The sequence below is a fragment of the Paralichthys olivaceus genome, chromosome 17 (assembly GCF_024713975.1).
Source record: "Paralichthys olivaceus isolate ysfri-2021 chromosome 17, ASM2471397v2, whole genome shotgun sequence".
Lineage (NCBI taxonomy): Eukaryota > Metazoa > Chordata > Actinopteri > Pleuronectiformes > Paralichthyidae > Paralichthys > Paralichthys olivaceus.
The window spans coordinates 4,139,810-4,156,186 of NC_091109.1; the positions used below are offsets into that span (position 1 = coordinate 4,139,810).

Genomic DNA, 16,377 nt, shown 5'->3' on the forward strand with positions numbered 1-16,377 from the left:
GACACTTAATGGAGTCATGTGTTGCATCTATGAAATGACACCCTCCATCCCATGCTGTCCCCTCCCCCATGGTGGTTTTCTGCTTAGATTTACTCTTCCTCCATTTGCCACAGACGGAAGTTGTGATATGTTTTTGATTGGTGTGTGCTGGAGACAAAATTTAAAAAAGAAGAAAATATTTGATTATCGCCAGTGGGTGTGAATATAAGCCCATATGACGGATTAATGACAGATTGGCGACCTGTCCATTGCGTACCCCGCCTCTCGCCTAATGTCAGCTGAGATTAGGAACAATCACTTGTAACTGGTTGTGATCTTCGGAGGAGGTTGTGAGAGGAAACCTCCAACCGCACTCGGTGTTTACATTCTTAAACGCTGCATTCTTGACCCAGGCACTGCAACTGAATTTGCCTCCCTCTCTATTTTCACAACACTCTCTGCATGAGGAGGCATATTCTTCTGCCAGTTCACTGTCATTCACATGCACAAAGCTCAAGTGAGCATTGCCCTCACAACCTGTGGTGAAAACAAATACTGCACGTCGACAAAGGGAGAAAACCAACACTGGAACAGGGATTTCACTTGTGCAACAAAGCAAAGTCCGATTTCTCATCGTACAGGACATGAGAGTGTCTAATGAACAGTGTGAGAGACAAATAATGGAAAGTATTCTTATTGTAATTGAATGTATTTTCAGATTGAGTTTTACATGATGTTATCTGGTTGTTCTCTTCAAACTGGTAAGGTGAAGGAGGTACTCTACATCGTGTCACACACATTCATAGATGAAATCCAGATATTAAACATTTATACTATATTTCCCTAAATATAGTTTCGAAGAGACGTGCAGTATAAGATGTTGGTAACTCGAGTATCTATGCTTGAGGATCTTCTTAAAGTGGTGCCAATACTCTAAACAGTTCAAGAGAGACTTTCACAATGAGTGTTTCTGTGTCAGTGTGTGTGCGTGTCAGGTGCAGCTCTGCTATGTTCGTCAGTGCTCTGATAATGATGTTACGATATTAAATTATGTGCAGGCACAAGAGGCATCACATGCAAACAGAATACAATATGTTGCTTTGATAAAGATATGACAAAATCAAATCATGAGCAGCTGAAAAATCCCGCACGCACGCACGCTCAAACACGGCTGGAGGCTACAGGTCAGTGATGGTTGTTCTTCTATGAATATGTATGTAGGATCATGTACCGGTCAAGCTTAAGTCACAGAGCCGGGTGGTCCGCTTCATTCATACACTGGCGTTGTGCAAAAGCACACATTTACACACACGCACAATCCGCCTCCTCCTCCGCACACACACGCCACAGGATATTTCCAGGGGGAAAACCTCAGAGACTTGGCCTCTCTCTCATCGCTGAAGGATGGGATCAACCTCTGCTCTTTGTATTTTCCTGTTCCTGCGTCTGAAGTGTGCGCGATTGCGTCTGCCTGTGCGTCTCCCAGGCCTCTCATCACAAATCTCCCTTTATCTCCCCTCTTTCTTTCTTGCTCTCCTTTTCCTCTAAACATGGCTAACGGCGTCTGCAACTGTGTAAAGTGGCATCGGGTAGATGAAAGCCTCGCGGTGCTCTCCACGGTGGAACTGAGCAGAAAATAAGCAGCCGCAAAGTCCTCCTATAAACAAACGCACACTGAAGTCAGGAACCCATGCGTATGAGTGCACTCAACGCCTCCGCCCCTGAGTCACACACACACCCATCCATCATACGCATACAGCAGATACAGAGAGATTATCACAGGGACACCTTAATACTTAAAAGTCATTATATAGTAATGCAGTACAGTGCCGCCACACACACACACACACACACACACACACATCACAGGAGTCGCCTAAAACTGCGACATCATCATTGACATCACAGTACAAAGCTTTCTATCAAAACTCCCCACACCTTCACACTTCGGTACCTGAAGTCGACTTTTACACATGGTCTAAAATTAATTTTCTTCACATGCTCTATGCTCATTTTGGTCTGCATGTAAAAAAAAAAGGAAGGGGTGATTGGTACCAAGCTCTCACTGGGGTAGGGAGAGATAGAGGAATGGAGGTAAAGGGGAGCACAGGGATGTAGTAAAGGAGCAGAGGAGAGGAAGCTGGAGGCTGTTTGTGAGGCCTGTGAGACCCTAGTCCGGATATGGGCTGGATACGCAAGAGAGTCAATTACTTCCCTCCTGGCTGCATGAACACACACACACACGCACACATGCACGCATACACACACAGCCATTATACATTTCCATTGATACAAAGTGCACTCTGTTCATACTATGTTTACTGCATGTTCCCTTTTTTGGTCATGTTCCACTCAGCACCAGCTGTGATGTTTAATAAAAGACTTTCCACGCGTCTTTTGTCCGTGCGTGTGTGTGTGTGTGTGTGTGCGTGCGTGCGTGCGTTCTTGTGCCCATTCCTGGGGTACCAGCAGTAAGTGAGTCATGACTTTGACATTTCCATGCAGTTGAGCATGTTACACTTCTCCTGCTGTGCAGCAGGACAGACTTTTATCATCCTCATTCATTTGCAGACCGTGGGCAACCGACAACATTTACAAACACATGCAGGTATGCAGGCCTGTGCACGGACACACACATTCTCCCCGTCTGTGCTGAGGTTCAGTTGAGCTTTTACTTAAGGGTTTTGTTTGTGTATTTTTTCTTATAACAGCTGCTTCCAGTTGCTGATTTGCTTCCTTTCATTAAAATGAGCAGTTTCAGGATTTAAACACAGGGACACACATTCTCACCACCACCTCGTCCTGTGAACACTTACTCTGGACTTGCACATAGGTGCTTTGGCATTTAACAACATTCATAACATGTTGTCTAATGTGTCGTTACAACACAAACCTGTACCTTTAGCTTATGGAGACCATTTGTGGTTAAACCACAGTCATATACGTGTTGTAATAAAAGAAGAACAGGTGTTATTAAAATCACAAAATCTATAATATCCATCTATCAGTTTCTATCTACCGATACCATCCATCTCTATATCCATCTACAACTCTATCTATCTGTCTATCCATCTGTCCATCCATCTCTCTATCCATCTACAACTCTATCTATCCATCTGTCCATCCATCTAGTTATCCATCCTTCCATCCAGCTTTATCTATCTATCTATCTATAAAAAAGGTGGAGAATGTCCACGAATGTCTAAGTCTGGTACAAAAAGCAACTAAAATCAAGGAATTTATGTCAACATGTTATCTTAAAAAAATTCACTGGGTGGATCTTATGATTTACATGTTTCCCACAGCAGCACAATGACGTTGAGTATCTGTGCAGACGTCTCCATGCACACAGCTTGTCCTCCTGACTGATTAAAATTCCAGACTTTGTCTAGGCGTCTTTCAGACTGATTTGCTTCAGTTCATTTGATGACAGGGCGTAAATTTTGACTGTTTCTATTAACTCTACCACAGATATATTTGGATTAATATACAATGAGTGTTTTCCTTACCGGCAGCAGATGACGGCCTTGCAGGACAAAGCCAAGTCAAGGAAAGCCTGGCGGAGCTCGAAGGACAGCGCGTACTTCAACGTCTGACCGTCGATGATCAGCGCCAGCTCGTTCTCCTTCCTCAGAGAATCCCCCAGCGACGAACAGTGGGCCGTCAGCGTGGCACGAGTGGCCTAAGACAAAGACACAGAGAAAAGTTTTTTCTTGAATCATGTTTTACTCATAATAAAGATAACTCAGACATAATCATCCCCTCTTTCAGTTCCAAGACAAATTGACATTCTATCAAAAAGCTTTTACTGCCTCCATCTCCTCCATCTCTTCAACTGTCACACATTTGGATGTGCAGTAGGATGAAATACTATTGGCCTCCAATGAAAACCAAACCTCTTAACCTGCCAACCACGTTCTGTAAATCCTAATCTGCACTCTGACCAATCATAATTCTACATCTCAACCTGAAAGCGATTCTTTGTCTTATGCAATCTGACAGTGGCCCTGGTTTCAAGTTTTGTGGGGAAATCGTGGAGGTTAAAATATGACACACAGACCAATTTGTTGAAAAGTTAAAACCACCAGCGATAAATGAAAGACATATGGTGCCGGCTGCACAGGCTCTCTTCATGTGAGGAAAGAATTTGCTCCTGTGTACATTAAAACGATTATGAACGCCAATATAAAGCTCACAGTTGTTTCTCAGCATCATGACAACACGCTGATGCTGCAAGGTTGTGGTGGCACGTTGAGACAAATGACAAACACAGAGCCAGAGGAGAAAAGTGAAACAGATAAATGAGTGTGATGAATGCATTGTTCATTTATAACAGCAAAGTGTAATTGTGTGTGTGTGTGTGTGTGTGTTTGAGAATGTCGGCTTGCCTAAAAGGCAGAAGTTTGTGGCAGTTTTGATGGAGCTCTTGATAATAGAGGAACAGAGATTAATAGAGAAAATAAACGTTCCATGGAGATGTAATGAATTCCATGTGGAGGAGCAGGCACGCTACAAGCTACCAGCCGGACACACACATAGATTTAAAGTCTGATTTCCATAAGATCCCAATGTTACAGAGCATCGACACAATAGAAGAACAATATACTACTTCAGTGTCGGAGGAAATGTTTGGTAGTGGTCGACTGTGAGGTTACTGTTGGTTACATCTGTGTGATATTCAAAGGGGGTTTCTTCGTTTCTCAAAAAACAATGCGATTGGGATTCCTGTAATATTATGACATTATTCTTGAAATGTCCAAATTGATTTCCTCTTCATAGTCCGTCATATTACAACATGTCAGAACAAAGAAATCTAACTTAACGCGTATTAAAACCTATTTCTACTAAACAGCCCTGACACAGTGTTTACGAACAGCTCTTTACATTAGGAACATCACCAGGGTGAAGTCTGTTAAAATCACTCCAACACTAAACAGATTGAACAAGACCTTTAATCCATTAAGTAGAATCCAGTACAGTCGCTGACAGCTCACTTAGTCTCTTATCTCGGGACACTTTTGTTAGTTTAACATGTGGAATTCAGCTTATACACATAATAAACAAGGAATGACGCAAAGTGAAATAACCCAAAAAAGGAATTGTTTATGGAAACATGGACAACAATAACAGAGCAATCAGCTACAGAAGACTAAACTCCAGACAGAAAAGTGCACAAACATTTGGACATTTGGTGCCGTTAAGAATCTACATAATCTCTCTCAGTGGGTTATTGTCGGCCATGAGGCCGGAGAGAGTCCAGTGACCCACAGGGAGATGAACCCTGTGTCAAACCATCAGCATGTGTGTGAAAGAGACAACACAGCGAGCAGAAACAACCAGGCTCACATGTACAGTCTATGTATGTGAGACAACCCCATCAACAACAGAGTCGCTCTTCTTCTTGCCAAATAGCGACGCACACATGCCTCCTCTTTCCCCAAAAAATACCCCGCTCTTGTTTTCTCAGCCTGAGGCTGTGTGTTTTTCTTTGTGAGCTGGAATTCCTGTTTGCATTCACCTTTTTCCCCAAACAGGGGAAAGGAAAACAAAAACATAATGAAGGGATTAAAGCAGATTACAGGTTGTCAGAGTTCTGAAACACAAAGGGGCTGTGTGTGCGTGTGTGAAGTGCATGTGTTTTTTTAGCGGAGTAAAACACGTGTATGCATATGTGACAGACACATGCATGGGTTGTTAGTGTGTGTGTGTGTGTGTGTGTGTGTACATGGCGTGTGAGATGAGAATCGTTTTATTTTTTCTCTGCTTGTCTTCACCCCATCACAGAAGAATGAACACCAAAGCTTTAGCAGCATAAAGCAAAGTAAACAACACATAAGTGAAAAATTATAGTATAAAAACACTGTAGACTACAATGGCAATTAGAGCACATACCTCTGCAAGAGTCCCCTTACATTGCAAATGTGCCAGACTTTTTTCATGAATTATTTCAAAGGAAATTGGTGAAAAAATACATTTCACAGCATTAAACTCAGCTGCTTATTATTTCCCCTAAAACTCTCCTTTGTTTCTTGTATGACATACTCAAAACCTTTGTCTGAAAAAATCCCCCTCATGGCCTAAAAATGGATTAAATGTAATTTAACACCTCTCCTCATCATTTCTTACCCCGCCCCTCCTCCTCATCTCTCCACCCTCACAGCAGATTGGTTGAGGAGCCTTTTCCAGCTACTGAGCCCCGCCTACAAGGTAACAGGATTGGTTTCTGAGGTTTGTGACATCACATCCCTGACTGCCCGAATCAGGTTTCTTCAGACTGGCATTTGTTTACTGCAGCATTAATGCAACAGTCACACATACCCAACGTGAGAGTCAAAGTTCATGTGTGTGCCCTTAAAGTGGAAACACTTACTATCATGATGTCTTTTATCCAATATAAAGGTACTAGGGGGACATGTTTAGAAACTTTGATTTCATTCTGGATTCACTCTTTAGTCTGGATCCAAAATTAAATGAGTTCGTTCTTGGCCCTCGTCCCATCCTTCCACCAAGTTTTGTGGATATCTGCTCGGTAGCTTTTGCTTAATCCTCCTGAAGAGCTAACAAACAAACCATCCAGCCAACAAATGTACAGAAGCGAAGACATAACCCCCCTTGGTGGAGGTAATGATGTTCTTTTGACTGTTGATGCTTGAAGTTTTCCACCAATTGGGATAGTTTTTTTTTTTGTGTGCAAATTTTTACATCTTTTGCAATCTATTTGCAGAAATATAATGATGGCCCGATGATTAATTGTCTGGTATAATGATCAGGCCATACAGGCACAGAGAGGGTCACGTGTATGGGTGAGCCCCTTTGTGAATGCAAACATTCAGCTGCTTAGCATTGAGGCACTAATACATCACAGTGACTTGTCACAGCAGGTCCAGTCAAAGCTTCAATGGCTGAGATAACCAGGGATAATAACCAGGCTAAGTCTGCAGGGAAGCTATAGGAGATTAAAAAAGTAACTATGGTGCAAACACTAGTTAGCTCTTAAAGCTAAGAGTCAGCCTCATACGAAACACGGCAAGACCAGACCCAACTGAATCCCTCTGACAAAAGAACAACGTCTTAACATGAAAAGAAACAGCTGGGTCCACTATGATCTGTTAACACTTTCTGAACGGGAACAAACACGAGAGCAAAGAAAAACGCTTCCCTGTGTGGTTTCCCTCTTTCTCACGCCTAAAATGAACTGCTATTTTTGGAGAGCTTAGAGGAAAAGAAAAAAAGAAAAGGTTAATGCTTTGATTGCACTGTTTCATTATGACAGATCTCATTAGCAAGTGTTTTTAAGCTCCAAAATAAATGTTTATTTTTCATGTGCATCTGAGCTCGGAGAGCGAGGGAACACACCCACACACGCTTTGTAAACCATGTCCACAGGCCCTGCTGCACGGAATTTTATCAGGTTTATATTTGGATCACAGAATGGGCAGGGCATGAAGGCAGTCTGAGATATCACAGGTCACCTTCTCTGATTGCACACTTCACCATAAAATGCATGAGAACAAACACACTTATCTCTTTCCTGTGTATGTATATATAAATATATACATGTATATATGAACACAGAAAGGATGGGAAAATGCTGTTCCAGGCCACCCTCTCCATTCAGAGAGACCAGGATCTCTGGAGCTTTTATAACAAGAGTACAAAATATACAAAAAAAATAAGTGAGTAAGATGAATGAGAAAAGGGAGAGAACGAGGGACAGGGAGTGGGACGAGACTGAAAGAACGAGGGAGTCCTGCTGAGTGAAAAGAAGGTAGAGATAGACGTGCTCGTATCTGAGGTGCAGATTCTGTCACCAGTGAGATTTAATACACCGTTTAATTATCAGACTCTGCATCTGTGCAAACACCCACATCCTCTGCTGCCTGAGCCAGAGACACACACACACGGTGTTTAACAGTGGGGCCCCGTGTACCAAAAAACTATTAGAAATTGAAAAATGCCAGAACAATGGTGCATGCATGTTGAGGCACAACGTGTGTGTGTGTGTGTGTGTGTGTGTGTGTGTGTGTGTGTGTGTGTAGATGATTAATGAGCAGAAGAGAGATGTTGTTTGTTTAAGAGTTGTACTGCGGGCAGCGTGACAGACAGAGAAGGATTGTGGGAAAGTTAAGCGTAATGTATATACAGAACTATCAAGCCGATCAGGGCGATCATGTGCCAGTGCATCTTGGGTAAACAGCCAGCTTAGGATCTTATGCTTCGGGATGTCAGTCTGTGTGTGGCTTCATGTGCTCTGAAGGCGACAGATGGCACTTGTCACAGCTTCAGCACTCACAAACCGTTTACCCAAGAGGCATTGCTCATAGGGTTTGTTTAGATGCAGAGGAGCACCAAAAGGAGATCGCGTTACCACTCACTCATCGCCCCCACATGGCTCAGCTAAAATCTCCCCCCTTCGTCACCCCTTCCCTTTCTCTATCCAGATTGTTCATCTCTAACATGAAGTACAATAAACATCCCCCCTCTGCTTTATTCACAAACATACTCCTGAACATCCACAAAGATAAACAGAATATTTGGCTGTTCCTGCTCTCCCTCTAACACACACACACACACATTTTTCCCTGTCACACACCACAGACGCTGTGTAGTCGCTTCCTGTGTGCAGACAGGGCGCTGACAGATGTGGAGGCAGTGGTGTGAAGGAGACATGGAGCGTGGTCTTTGCTTCTTCCTCCAGGACGGCGAGATTAACCGCACAGATCAGCACTCGCGCCGCTCACAGTGCAGAGAGGGTGAGAATAAAAGCGGGGCACTTTATTCTTTTTTTTTTTTTTTTTAAATGAGGGGAGCAAGAGGTCGACGTTTAGGTTAGATTCTGTTTTCACTCATGCCGCAGGTTGAACTTGCACACAGGATAAAGGAGTTGAGCCGGCAAGAGTTATTTTAAGTGCGAGATATCCACAGTGACCAGTCGTTATGGCCAGAGCTCTGTGAAGCCAATCTGATCGACACGCATGACTCTGACACACATGAGCAGGATACATGCATGTGCAAGAGAGAGAACGTGTCTCCTCCTAAATTTAAATATGTCTGAATGTAAATCTAGATTTGTGCACATGAGAAAAGAGCGTCATCACTGTATTTTGTGTATAAACAAATGTGAACCAGGATTTATTTCTCCACTTTTCTAACTGAATTTAGTTGCAGCGGGTTGTGACCTTGTTTATCTGTCTCGTGTTTGTTGTTTTATATTCACACCCACTTGAGAGTGGGCGGCACTAAGGCAGACAGTACATCACAGACTTGTCACATGAAAAACGCCACCCGTGACCCAAATTTTAATGTCAACCCGAGACTGTCAAATAAAAAGATTCTTCTTCTTCAGTAGAGTGGTGCTTTCACGGGTCGTACATATTTCAAGTTGGATTTAAGACTTTTTAAGACCATAATGAATCAAATTTAAGACCTATGTCAAGTTTGAGCAGAATTAATTACACTTCCCTATAATTGAAGTGAAGTGGTCTGACAGTGAGTAACGTTACGCCATGTTATCTCTCAAACTACAGACAGAGACTGTATTCATGGTCTTTCCCACAGCTGAGGCGAGTGTACTGTGATAAAACCGACCAGGGTGTTTGTAGACTGTTATCAGTCCCCCATTAGTCTTGTTTGTAGTTGCATTACAACGTGCTAATATCTGTATTGTTGGGGACACACAGAGACATTACAATCTATCCAAAACAATTCTTAAAGGTTGTATGTAGTAGGGCTAAATGGTTGTTTACCTGCCTTAACATATTTATTTCCAAAAATGACCCTTTTTAAGACACCACAGAAACCCAGTGCTTCATTCATTCATTTCAAACAGGGGGGGATTTCCCTTTGTGTTTGTGCTTCTCCACAGAAAAGTCAGTCAGCTACAGGACAGAACTACCAACCCCCCCAGAGCTGTCCAACATTATGAGTGTGTGCCATTTGGTGCAGATCCAAATACACATCTGGATCTAGTGAATTTAAATGTAGTTTTATAAAGGGGACAGTTGGGCCTAGCCAAATGCATGTTCTACCTGAGAGCTATTCTAATTGCCATTCACTTTCATTTAATTTTAGATCACATACAGAACATAGATATGACCTTTAGATATGAGCTGTAGAATTTGTTTTGTATGTGTGGGTTAAAAAAAGATTCAGACCTCAAGATAACAAAAACTATGTATGTCCGTATGTACATACGTGTATGTGCTGCTGGACTTAAATAAACAACAGGAGGATAGGGTGACAGAAAAAAACGTTTCGATGTAATCAACTTTTACAGTTTCCTCTGACCCAGACTATATCGACCAGACAGCAATTACACTTTGAACTATTTACTTCTACAGTGTGACATGTGAACAGAATCTTCCAAACCGTGTTATCAATGATCCACTTACAGTGCTTACTGTATTGGTGTTCAGCCACTTGTCCTCATTATATAGGCAATTCCCAGTACCTTATTACCCTCCTCACCCTGTCCGACTCAATTCACTCTGCATCTAAATGGCTTCACACGCTGTCTGGCTTCTGACCAGTGAGTCTGGGAGCTTCCAGACACCACTTTGAAATGCATTAAAAACAGTCAAATTAAACTATTTCTTTTACTAGAGGTGGGCGCAGAACGAGACGGCGTGATGATTATCAGTTGTGCAGTAAAATTTAAAATCATGACTGACATTAAAATCCGTTTACACATGATGCAGGGTTAACAACACAGAGGTTTCTGATGTCATGTTGATGATGTTTCATGAAAAACACTCAAACTCTCCAAATCACCCAACATCTGCAGAATGACTTGAAGCAGGAGAATGATGGATGTAAACATGGACGTCTCCACAGCAGGGTCTAACACACACCTTGGGCCAACAAACATGCACTCACACACACAAACACACACACCCATAAACCCATACACACACACACACAGTTCCTACGCTTAAAGTTTATGAGCCATAATCTCCCCCGTCTCACGTATAAACAAACTCTGTAAAAGTGAAAACACTGATTGTGTGTGTGTGTGTGTGTGTGTGTGTGTGTGTGTGTATGTGTGTATACGTGTATGTGAACACACATGTGGGAGTCTGGGACTGCGTGTGAAGCACAGAGACACATGACAGTAATCGAGCCATTTAGGTAAAGTCACACATGAAACCTGAACGTAAAGAACACACAACTGGGGCATAAATTGAATCTGGAGATAAAGAATGTCTCAGATCTCCCTCTAACAGGAACATAAATACACTTAACACGCTCAGTCTGTACATTCTGTGAGCGTTCAGCCCGGCAGAGGTTAGACGGAGAGCCACGGGGAGTGTGAGAACACCGAGACCCAGGTACTGTATGTGGATATATGTGAAAGAGAGAGGGGGGGAGAAGTGACAGTTCACTGCTTGTCTCTTTTCATCCTTTTCTCCGACGGGACACGAGAGACTTTAATTACCTGCAGATGTACGCACACAATGAGCCCCACCCACCAATCTGCCAGGGGGGCCACACCTTAGTTCCCACGGTAACCCTCCTAAGACCCCCCCCAACACAAACACACTCTCCCTCCCGCACCTTTACTGCAAACACACACCAAAAAGAGATATTGCACAATGTGAACAGAGAGGTGATGGAGGCAGGGGAGCGGGAGGAAGAGGAGGGTCTACTCACATCCAGGGAGTCCTCGTTGACGATGATGAGGGACATGCCGTGTGTCACCAGGCGACAGGAGTAACCTGAGAAACAGACGCAGTTAGTGGAAGGAGGCGAAAGGGGGGGTGGGAGAGGGATTAGATTTGTTCAAACCCAAAACACAGGTGAAAAACTGGTGTCACGTACAAAATCCGGCCTCACAATAAACTCAATTCAGATTGATGTCCTGAGTGAACCAGGACTTGTGTATGGATGTTGGACATATAACAGGCCCCTGATTTAGAGAAATCCTGGATCGGCCACAGGTTTGTAACTGAAGCAGGAGCGTGACACGTGTCTTTATAGAAGATTTAGTTTTTCAATCATCTGACACCAGATTCCTCGAGGTCCCCTCCACCACTGGGACACTGGCACATTTCACTCAGGGATTGAAGACATGTCTGGCATTTGACGGCCCACATGATGCCCTCTGCCTAACTGAATTAACTCCACATACAGTTTCCTCTGCTTCTGCACGTCAGGCTGCGGCTCCCTCACCATCTCTGGATTCACCTCAATCTCTGTCCTCGTGCTCTCACCTATGTTGATGGCCGTCTCCTGCTTGTCTCCCGTGAGGACCCAGATCTTGATGTCGGCCCTCATGAGAGTGGCTATGGTCTCTGGCACGCCAGCCTGGAGACGGTCCTCTATGGCCGTGGCGCCCAGCAGCAGTAAGTTCTGTTGGTGGGACGGGAGAGCGTGACAGATTTGGGATTCAAATAGACAACAACAACGAAATGTGGCACAAAGGCTACAAAGGCTTAAGATGAATGAGTAAAAATAACTTGAAATAAGGTTAAAATAAATCATATTCTGGCTACAGATCACACGACAGGATGTGAGGACTCTTTCTGTGCACAAAACATCATCCATATCCAATTTAAGGATGCGAGCGAGGGAGGTCAGCTCAGCTGGTGAGGGAGCTCATTTTGGTGCCGCTGTACCAGCTCTGTGTCTTCGTGCCAAGAAGTAACCCATTACCTTTCCCCCCTCGCTTTAATTTGTTCAGCATTTAAATGCACATGTACCCTCATTAGACACACTCAGGCGCGCACACACACACACTCGCACAGACACACAAGTTAACACTACTGTGTTGTTGACTCCAGTTTTATGGGGCTTTTGGCAGGCTGGTGCAGGTAATTACCCTTGTGGTCTCCCAGTCTGAGCTCCCCCCCTCCTCCTCCTGCTTCCTCCTTTTTTTTTTTTGCTCTTCATTTACTTTTCTCACCTCGACAGCTTCGGTTTTCCCACCAATAAGTTTGATTCTCTGCTGAATAACTCTGAACTCTGAGTAATCACTACATCAGTGTTTTCTTTGACCAACCACCATACAATGTCCATAGTGGTCAACCATGATGAAGTCCAGTATGTGTGTTTTTATTTGATTAAAGAAAATAGATCATTTAAGCATGAATAGGCTTCTGAGTGTGAGGAATAATGAAATGACACCATGGTTGTTTAAGTGAAGGACATGATGGACACACTCTGCCCCCTGCTGGCAAATATGAAGTGTGCGTGCAGAGGAGTTTCATGTTGTTTCAGCTCTCTACTCCAATTTCATATTAATCCATCAATTCTCAATTCAGTTTTATATCTGCTGCAGAAGGAAATTGAATAAAATAAAACTGTCTAACACAGAAAACTTAAATCACACATTGAAGAAAACAAATCCTGATGTAATTCATGATGTTATCAGAAGAAAGAAAAGTTTTGTTTTCAGGAAATAATCAGCAAGGACAACTTCTGCACTCCTTCTCCAATATCACTGTTATTTGAAAAACTACGACAGCCCTTTGAATATCCTGCGGACACAGATAAGCTCACGGTCGACCACTAATAAACATTTCCTCCTCCACAAAAGAGGTAGCTCCCTCCTGGTCTGCGTGGTTCTTTATTCAGCTTCTTTTCAAAGTCCAGATACTTATGATAATGTGTTGCTGATGAGCCAAAAGATTAAATATTTCAATTTGTAAACCTTATAATAAAATGTAACTTAACAAGATGCTACACATTACCCCTTGAAAATGACTCATTGCCAAAATCTTAGTCTTTCTACTCGATTTTCACGATTTTTTCCCCTTTAAGTCATTTTTTTTAAAGGGTAAAATGTTGAACTGTTAAAATTTCTTCTAACCAAGACATCTCACTCACAAACAGAAGGTGCATTTACCTTTTCCAGAAGTTCGTAACACTCCTCGAGTTTCTGAGCTCGGTCCTTGAGCACGGTGCTGACCCGGTTGTATTCCTTTAGCCACTCCTGGTAGGCGCCTTCCTCCAGGTCCACGTAGGCGAAACACAGAGTCCGCAGGCCTGAGTGGATCCGCAGGAGAGAGAGAGACAATCAATCAGAGTGGTCACAGAACAGAAAAAAGTGGGGGTGTGAGCACCAAAGTTTTTTTTCAATTTGGAAAGTGAAGAGTCAGACAGACTGGAGGCAACACGGAGACAATGGTGATGTCCTTTGTAATTTAAATATTAAATTGAAGTGAGCTCAATAATGTCAAATCTTTTTTTTTTTTTAATATTTTTATTCTTTCTGTTTTGTGTCCATTGCGTAGGAGAAACATCATCAACACACTCAGAAATAAAATTCCTTCTGCATTCTAACATGGGCTCACTCAGACATTTTCTGGAAATTTGATCAGGGCACTGGAAGAAAATGTTCAGAAAAATGTCCGGAGCAATTGACTTGGATATTTGTGTTCTCACATTCAGCCGCTCTGGAAAATTTCAGGACAATAACCAGAGTTCACTGCACATCTGGAAGCAGCTTATGTTAATTCCTCAGTTATCTACGTTAAAATTATTGCAAAAATACAGAGGATATTTGTTTTGATCAATTAAGTCTGATGTCGACACATATTTAAAACAAGTATGACTTGAACTTACATCATGTAACTTATAACATTTGACCATCAAAGCTATGTGAGATTCTGAAGATGGAGATTACACAAAAAAAAGTCTTTAAAATCAAGGCATCGTCTAAAATATTATGATGTAGACATCTAGTAAAAAAAGTGTTTAGTGAAAAAGGAGACTCTTCTCTCTCCTCTTCTCCTCTTACCTTCAGTGGCAAACTGTTCCAGATGAGCAATGGATAAATCTTTGTACTGGGACGCCTCAGTCAAACGTTCAAAAATGACATTATCCTGCAAAAACACAACACGACATGACTGAGGACTGAAACACAAACGCCACGTGAATGATAGTGTGGAGACATGATAGTAACAGAAACATACAGCTCCTTTGCAGTAGAGCCGGAGCTTTCCGTCGGGGGTCCTGACCACCACAGACATGCGTTTGCGATTACTGTGAAGGAAAGAGTGGGTTCAGATTTAAAAACCTACAGCAGCCTTTAATCAAAGAATTATTTCTTCATTTATTCTGACTGAGGGGAACGTTTAAGAGAGAATTACCTGGAGAACTCGAGGACGTTCAGCAGCTCATAGCTCATCTCTTTTCCTCTCTGAAATATGAACCAAATTTGTTATTTTTACTGCCGTTACAGAGAGGCAGCTTTTACTGTAATAAAGTGCACACATTCACACTTACAGCTTCGATGATGACTGAATGCGGCGTCCTTGCGGAGAACACGAAGCCGAGTCCTTTGGCCCCTTTGACCAGAGCTCCCTCATCTGGAGACGAGGCCTGGTAGATGATCTGGTCGTCCTCTCTCTCTGGGACAACCGTGTGACACACCGCCATCATCGTCAGGAACTCGCAGATCTGAGGCGACGTGGGCTGAACACACAAACACACGCAATCAGAGCAGAAACAGTTTTTAATGCCGGACTCAGGTGGTTTTTTTGGCAGAATCCACTTCAAATAAAATAAATGTGAGAAAGGCTTCAGAGACACCTACGTGGTTCTTCTCAATGTTTTGAATGAGGGCCGGATCGTCAAACTCTGTTGAGTTATTGCTGTTGGACGGCAGATTGCTGTGAGACAGAAAATATAGAAGAAGAGTTAGTTACTGTATAGAAAATAAATCATTTATATGATTTAAATATGTGAAATTCAAATGCCAGTACAGGATAAAACAAAACAAACCCTTTGTCTATGTGTAACTGTCTCAATGACAGTTTCATTGAAATGTTTGTTTATGTTTCCTTCTTGAATTCATGGTCATTTTTATATTCATCTTTATAGAGATTGAACATTTTATAAATAAGGTGCAATCAAGTGGTTTTGGTTAAATCTTGTGTGCACTTTGAAAGGGGGATCTTATTTTGATAAGAAAGGTAACTGGGTAATAGACTGATGGGCTGGGGCATTGTGGGTCGGAGGCACAAAATAACTTCTATCCACGTAAAACACCTACAAAATAAATTCACACGTGGTCTGAGAGGCACTGTATTGTTTATAATGTAAAGAGACTTTATATGGACAACGTGCTACTTTCACCATATTATTTAATTTCAGTTATTTTCTGTTGGGATATTGTGTGAAGAGACTCAAAAAATAAATCGTGACCATGATTTTACTGGATCTGTGTAGTTATACTATTGTTCTAACCAAAGCATGCACGGCGTGTCTAAAATGAAGAAAAGGAATAGTAGAAAGAGGAGCAGGCGGAGGTGACCTACCTGAAGTCCTCCATAGAACGATCACAGTCGAGATCAGGAAAGTGGCTGCAGTGATGAATGAGGTTGTGTTACAGAAAGAATCAGTTCAGAATAAGCAGAGGAGTCGATTAGTTCATTTGTGAGAACATGCAGGAGTTGG

The 16,377-nt window shown here is 42.5% G+C and overlaps 1 protein-coding gene across 11 annotated transcripts in view; it reads right to left on the bottom strand.

The window, feature by feature from the left end:
* The window catches only part of atp8a2 (ATPase phospholipid transporting 8A2), a 48,474-nt gene that overhangs the window by 14,812 nt on the left and 17,285 nt on the right, over nucleotides 1-16,377 (bottom strand). For 8 of the 11 annotated variants that reach the window (XR_011238971.1, XM_069512690.1, XM_069512688.1 and 5 more), the window contains 10 exons: nucleotides 16,239-16,283; nucleotides 15,515-15,590; nucleotides 15,205-15,393; nucleotides 15,069-15,118; nucleotides 14,892-14,961; nucleotides 14,717-14,801; nucleotides 13,823-13,962; nucleotides 12,189-12,327; nucleotides 11,629-11,693; nucleotides 3,489-3,661 (listed from right to left, as the gene is read on the bottom strand). Coding sequence is in view for 10 of the 11 variants with exons in the window: in XM_069512690.1 (XP_069368791.1) it covers nucleotides 3,489-3,661; nucleotides 11,629-11,693; nucleotides 12,189-12,327; nucleotides 13,823-13,962; nucleotides 14,717-14,801; nucleotides 14,892-14,961; nucleotides 15,069-15,118; nucleotides 15,205-15,393; nucleotides 15,515-15,590; nucleotides 16,239-16,283 (1,032 nt within the window). In the remaining variant the exon portion in view is untranslated. The remainder of the gene's footprint in view (nucleotides 1-3,488; nucleotides 3,662-11,628; nucleotides 11,694-12,188; nucleotides 12,328-13,822; nucleotides 13,963-14,716; nucleotides 14,802-14,891; nucleotides 14,962-15,068; nucleotides 15,119-15,204; nucleotides 15,394-15,514; nucleotides 15,591-16,238; nucleotides 16,284-16,377) is intronic. The other 3 variants (XM_069512693.1, XM_069512692.1, XM_069512687.1) reach the window with 1 other exon arrangement.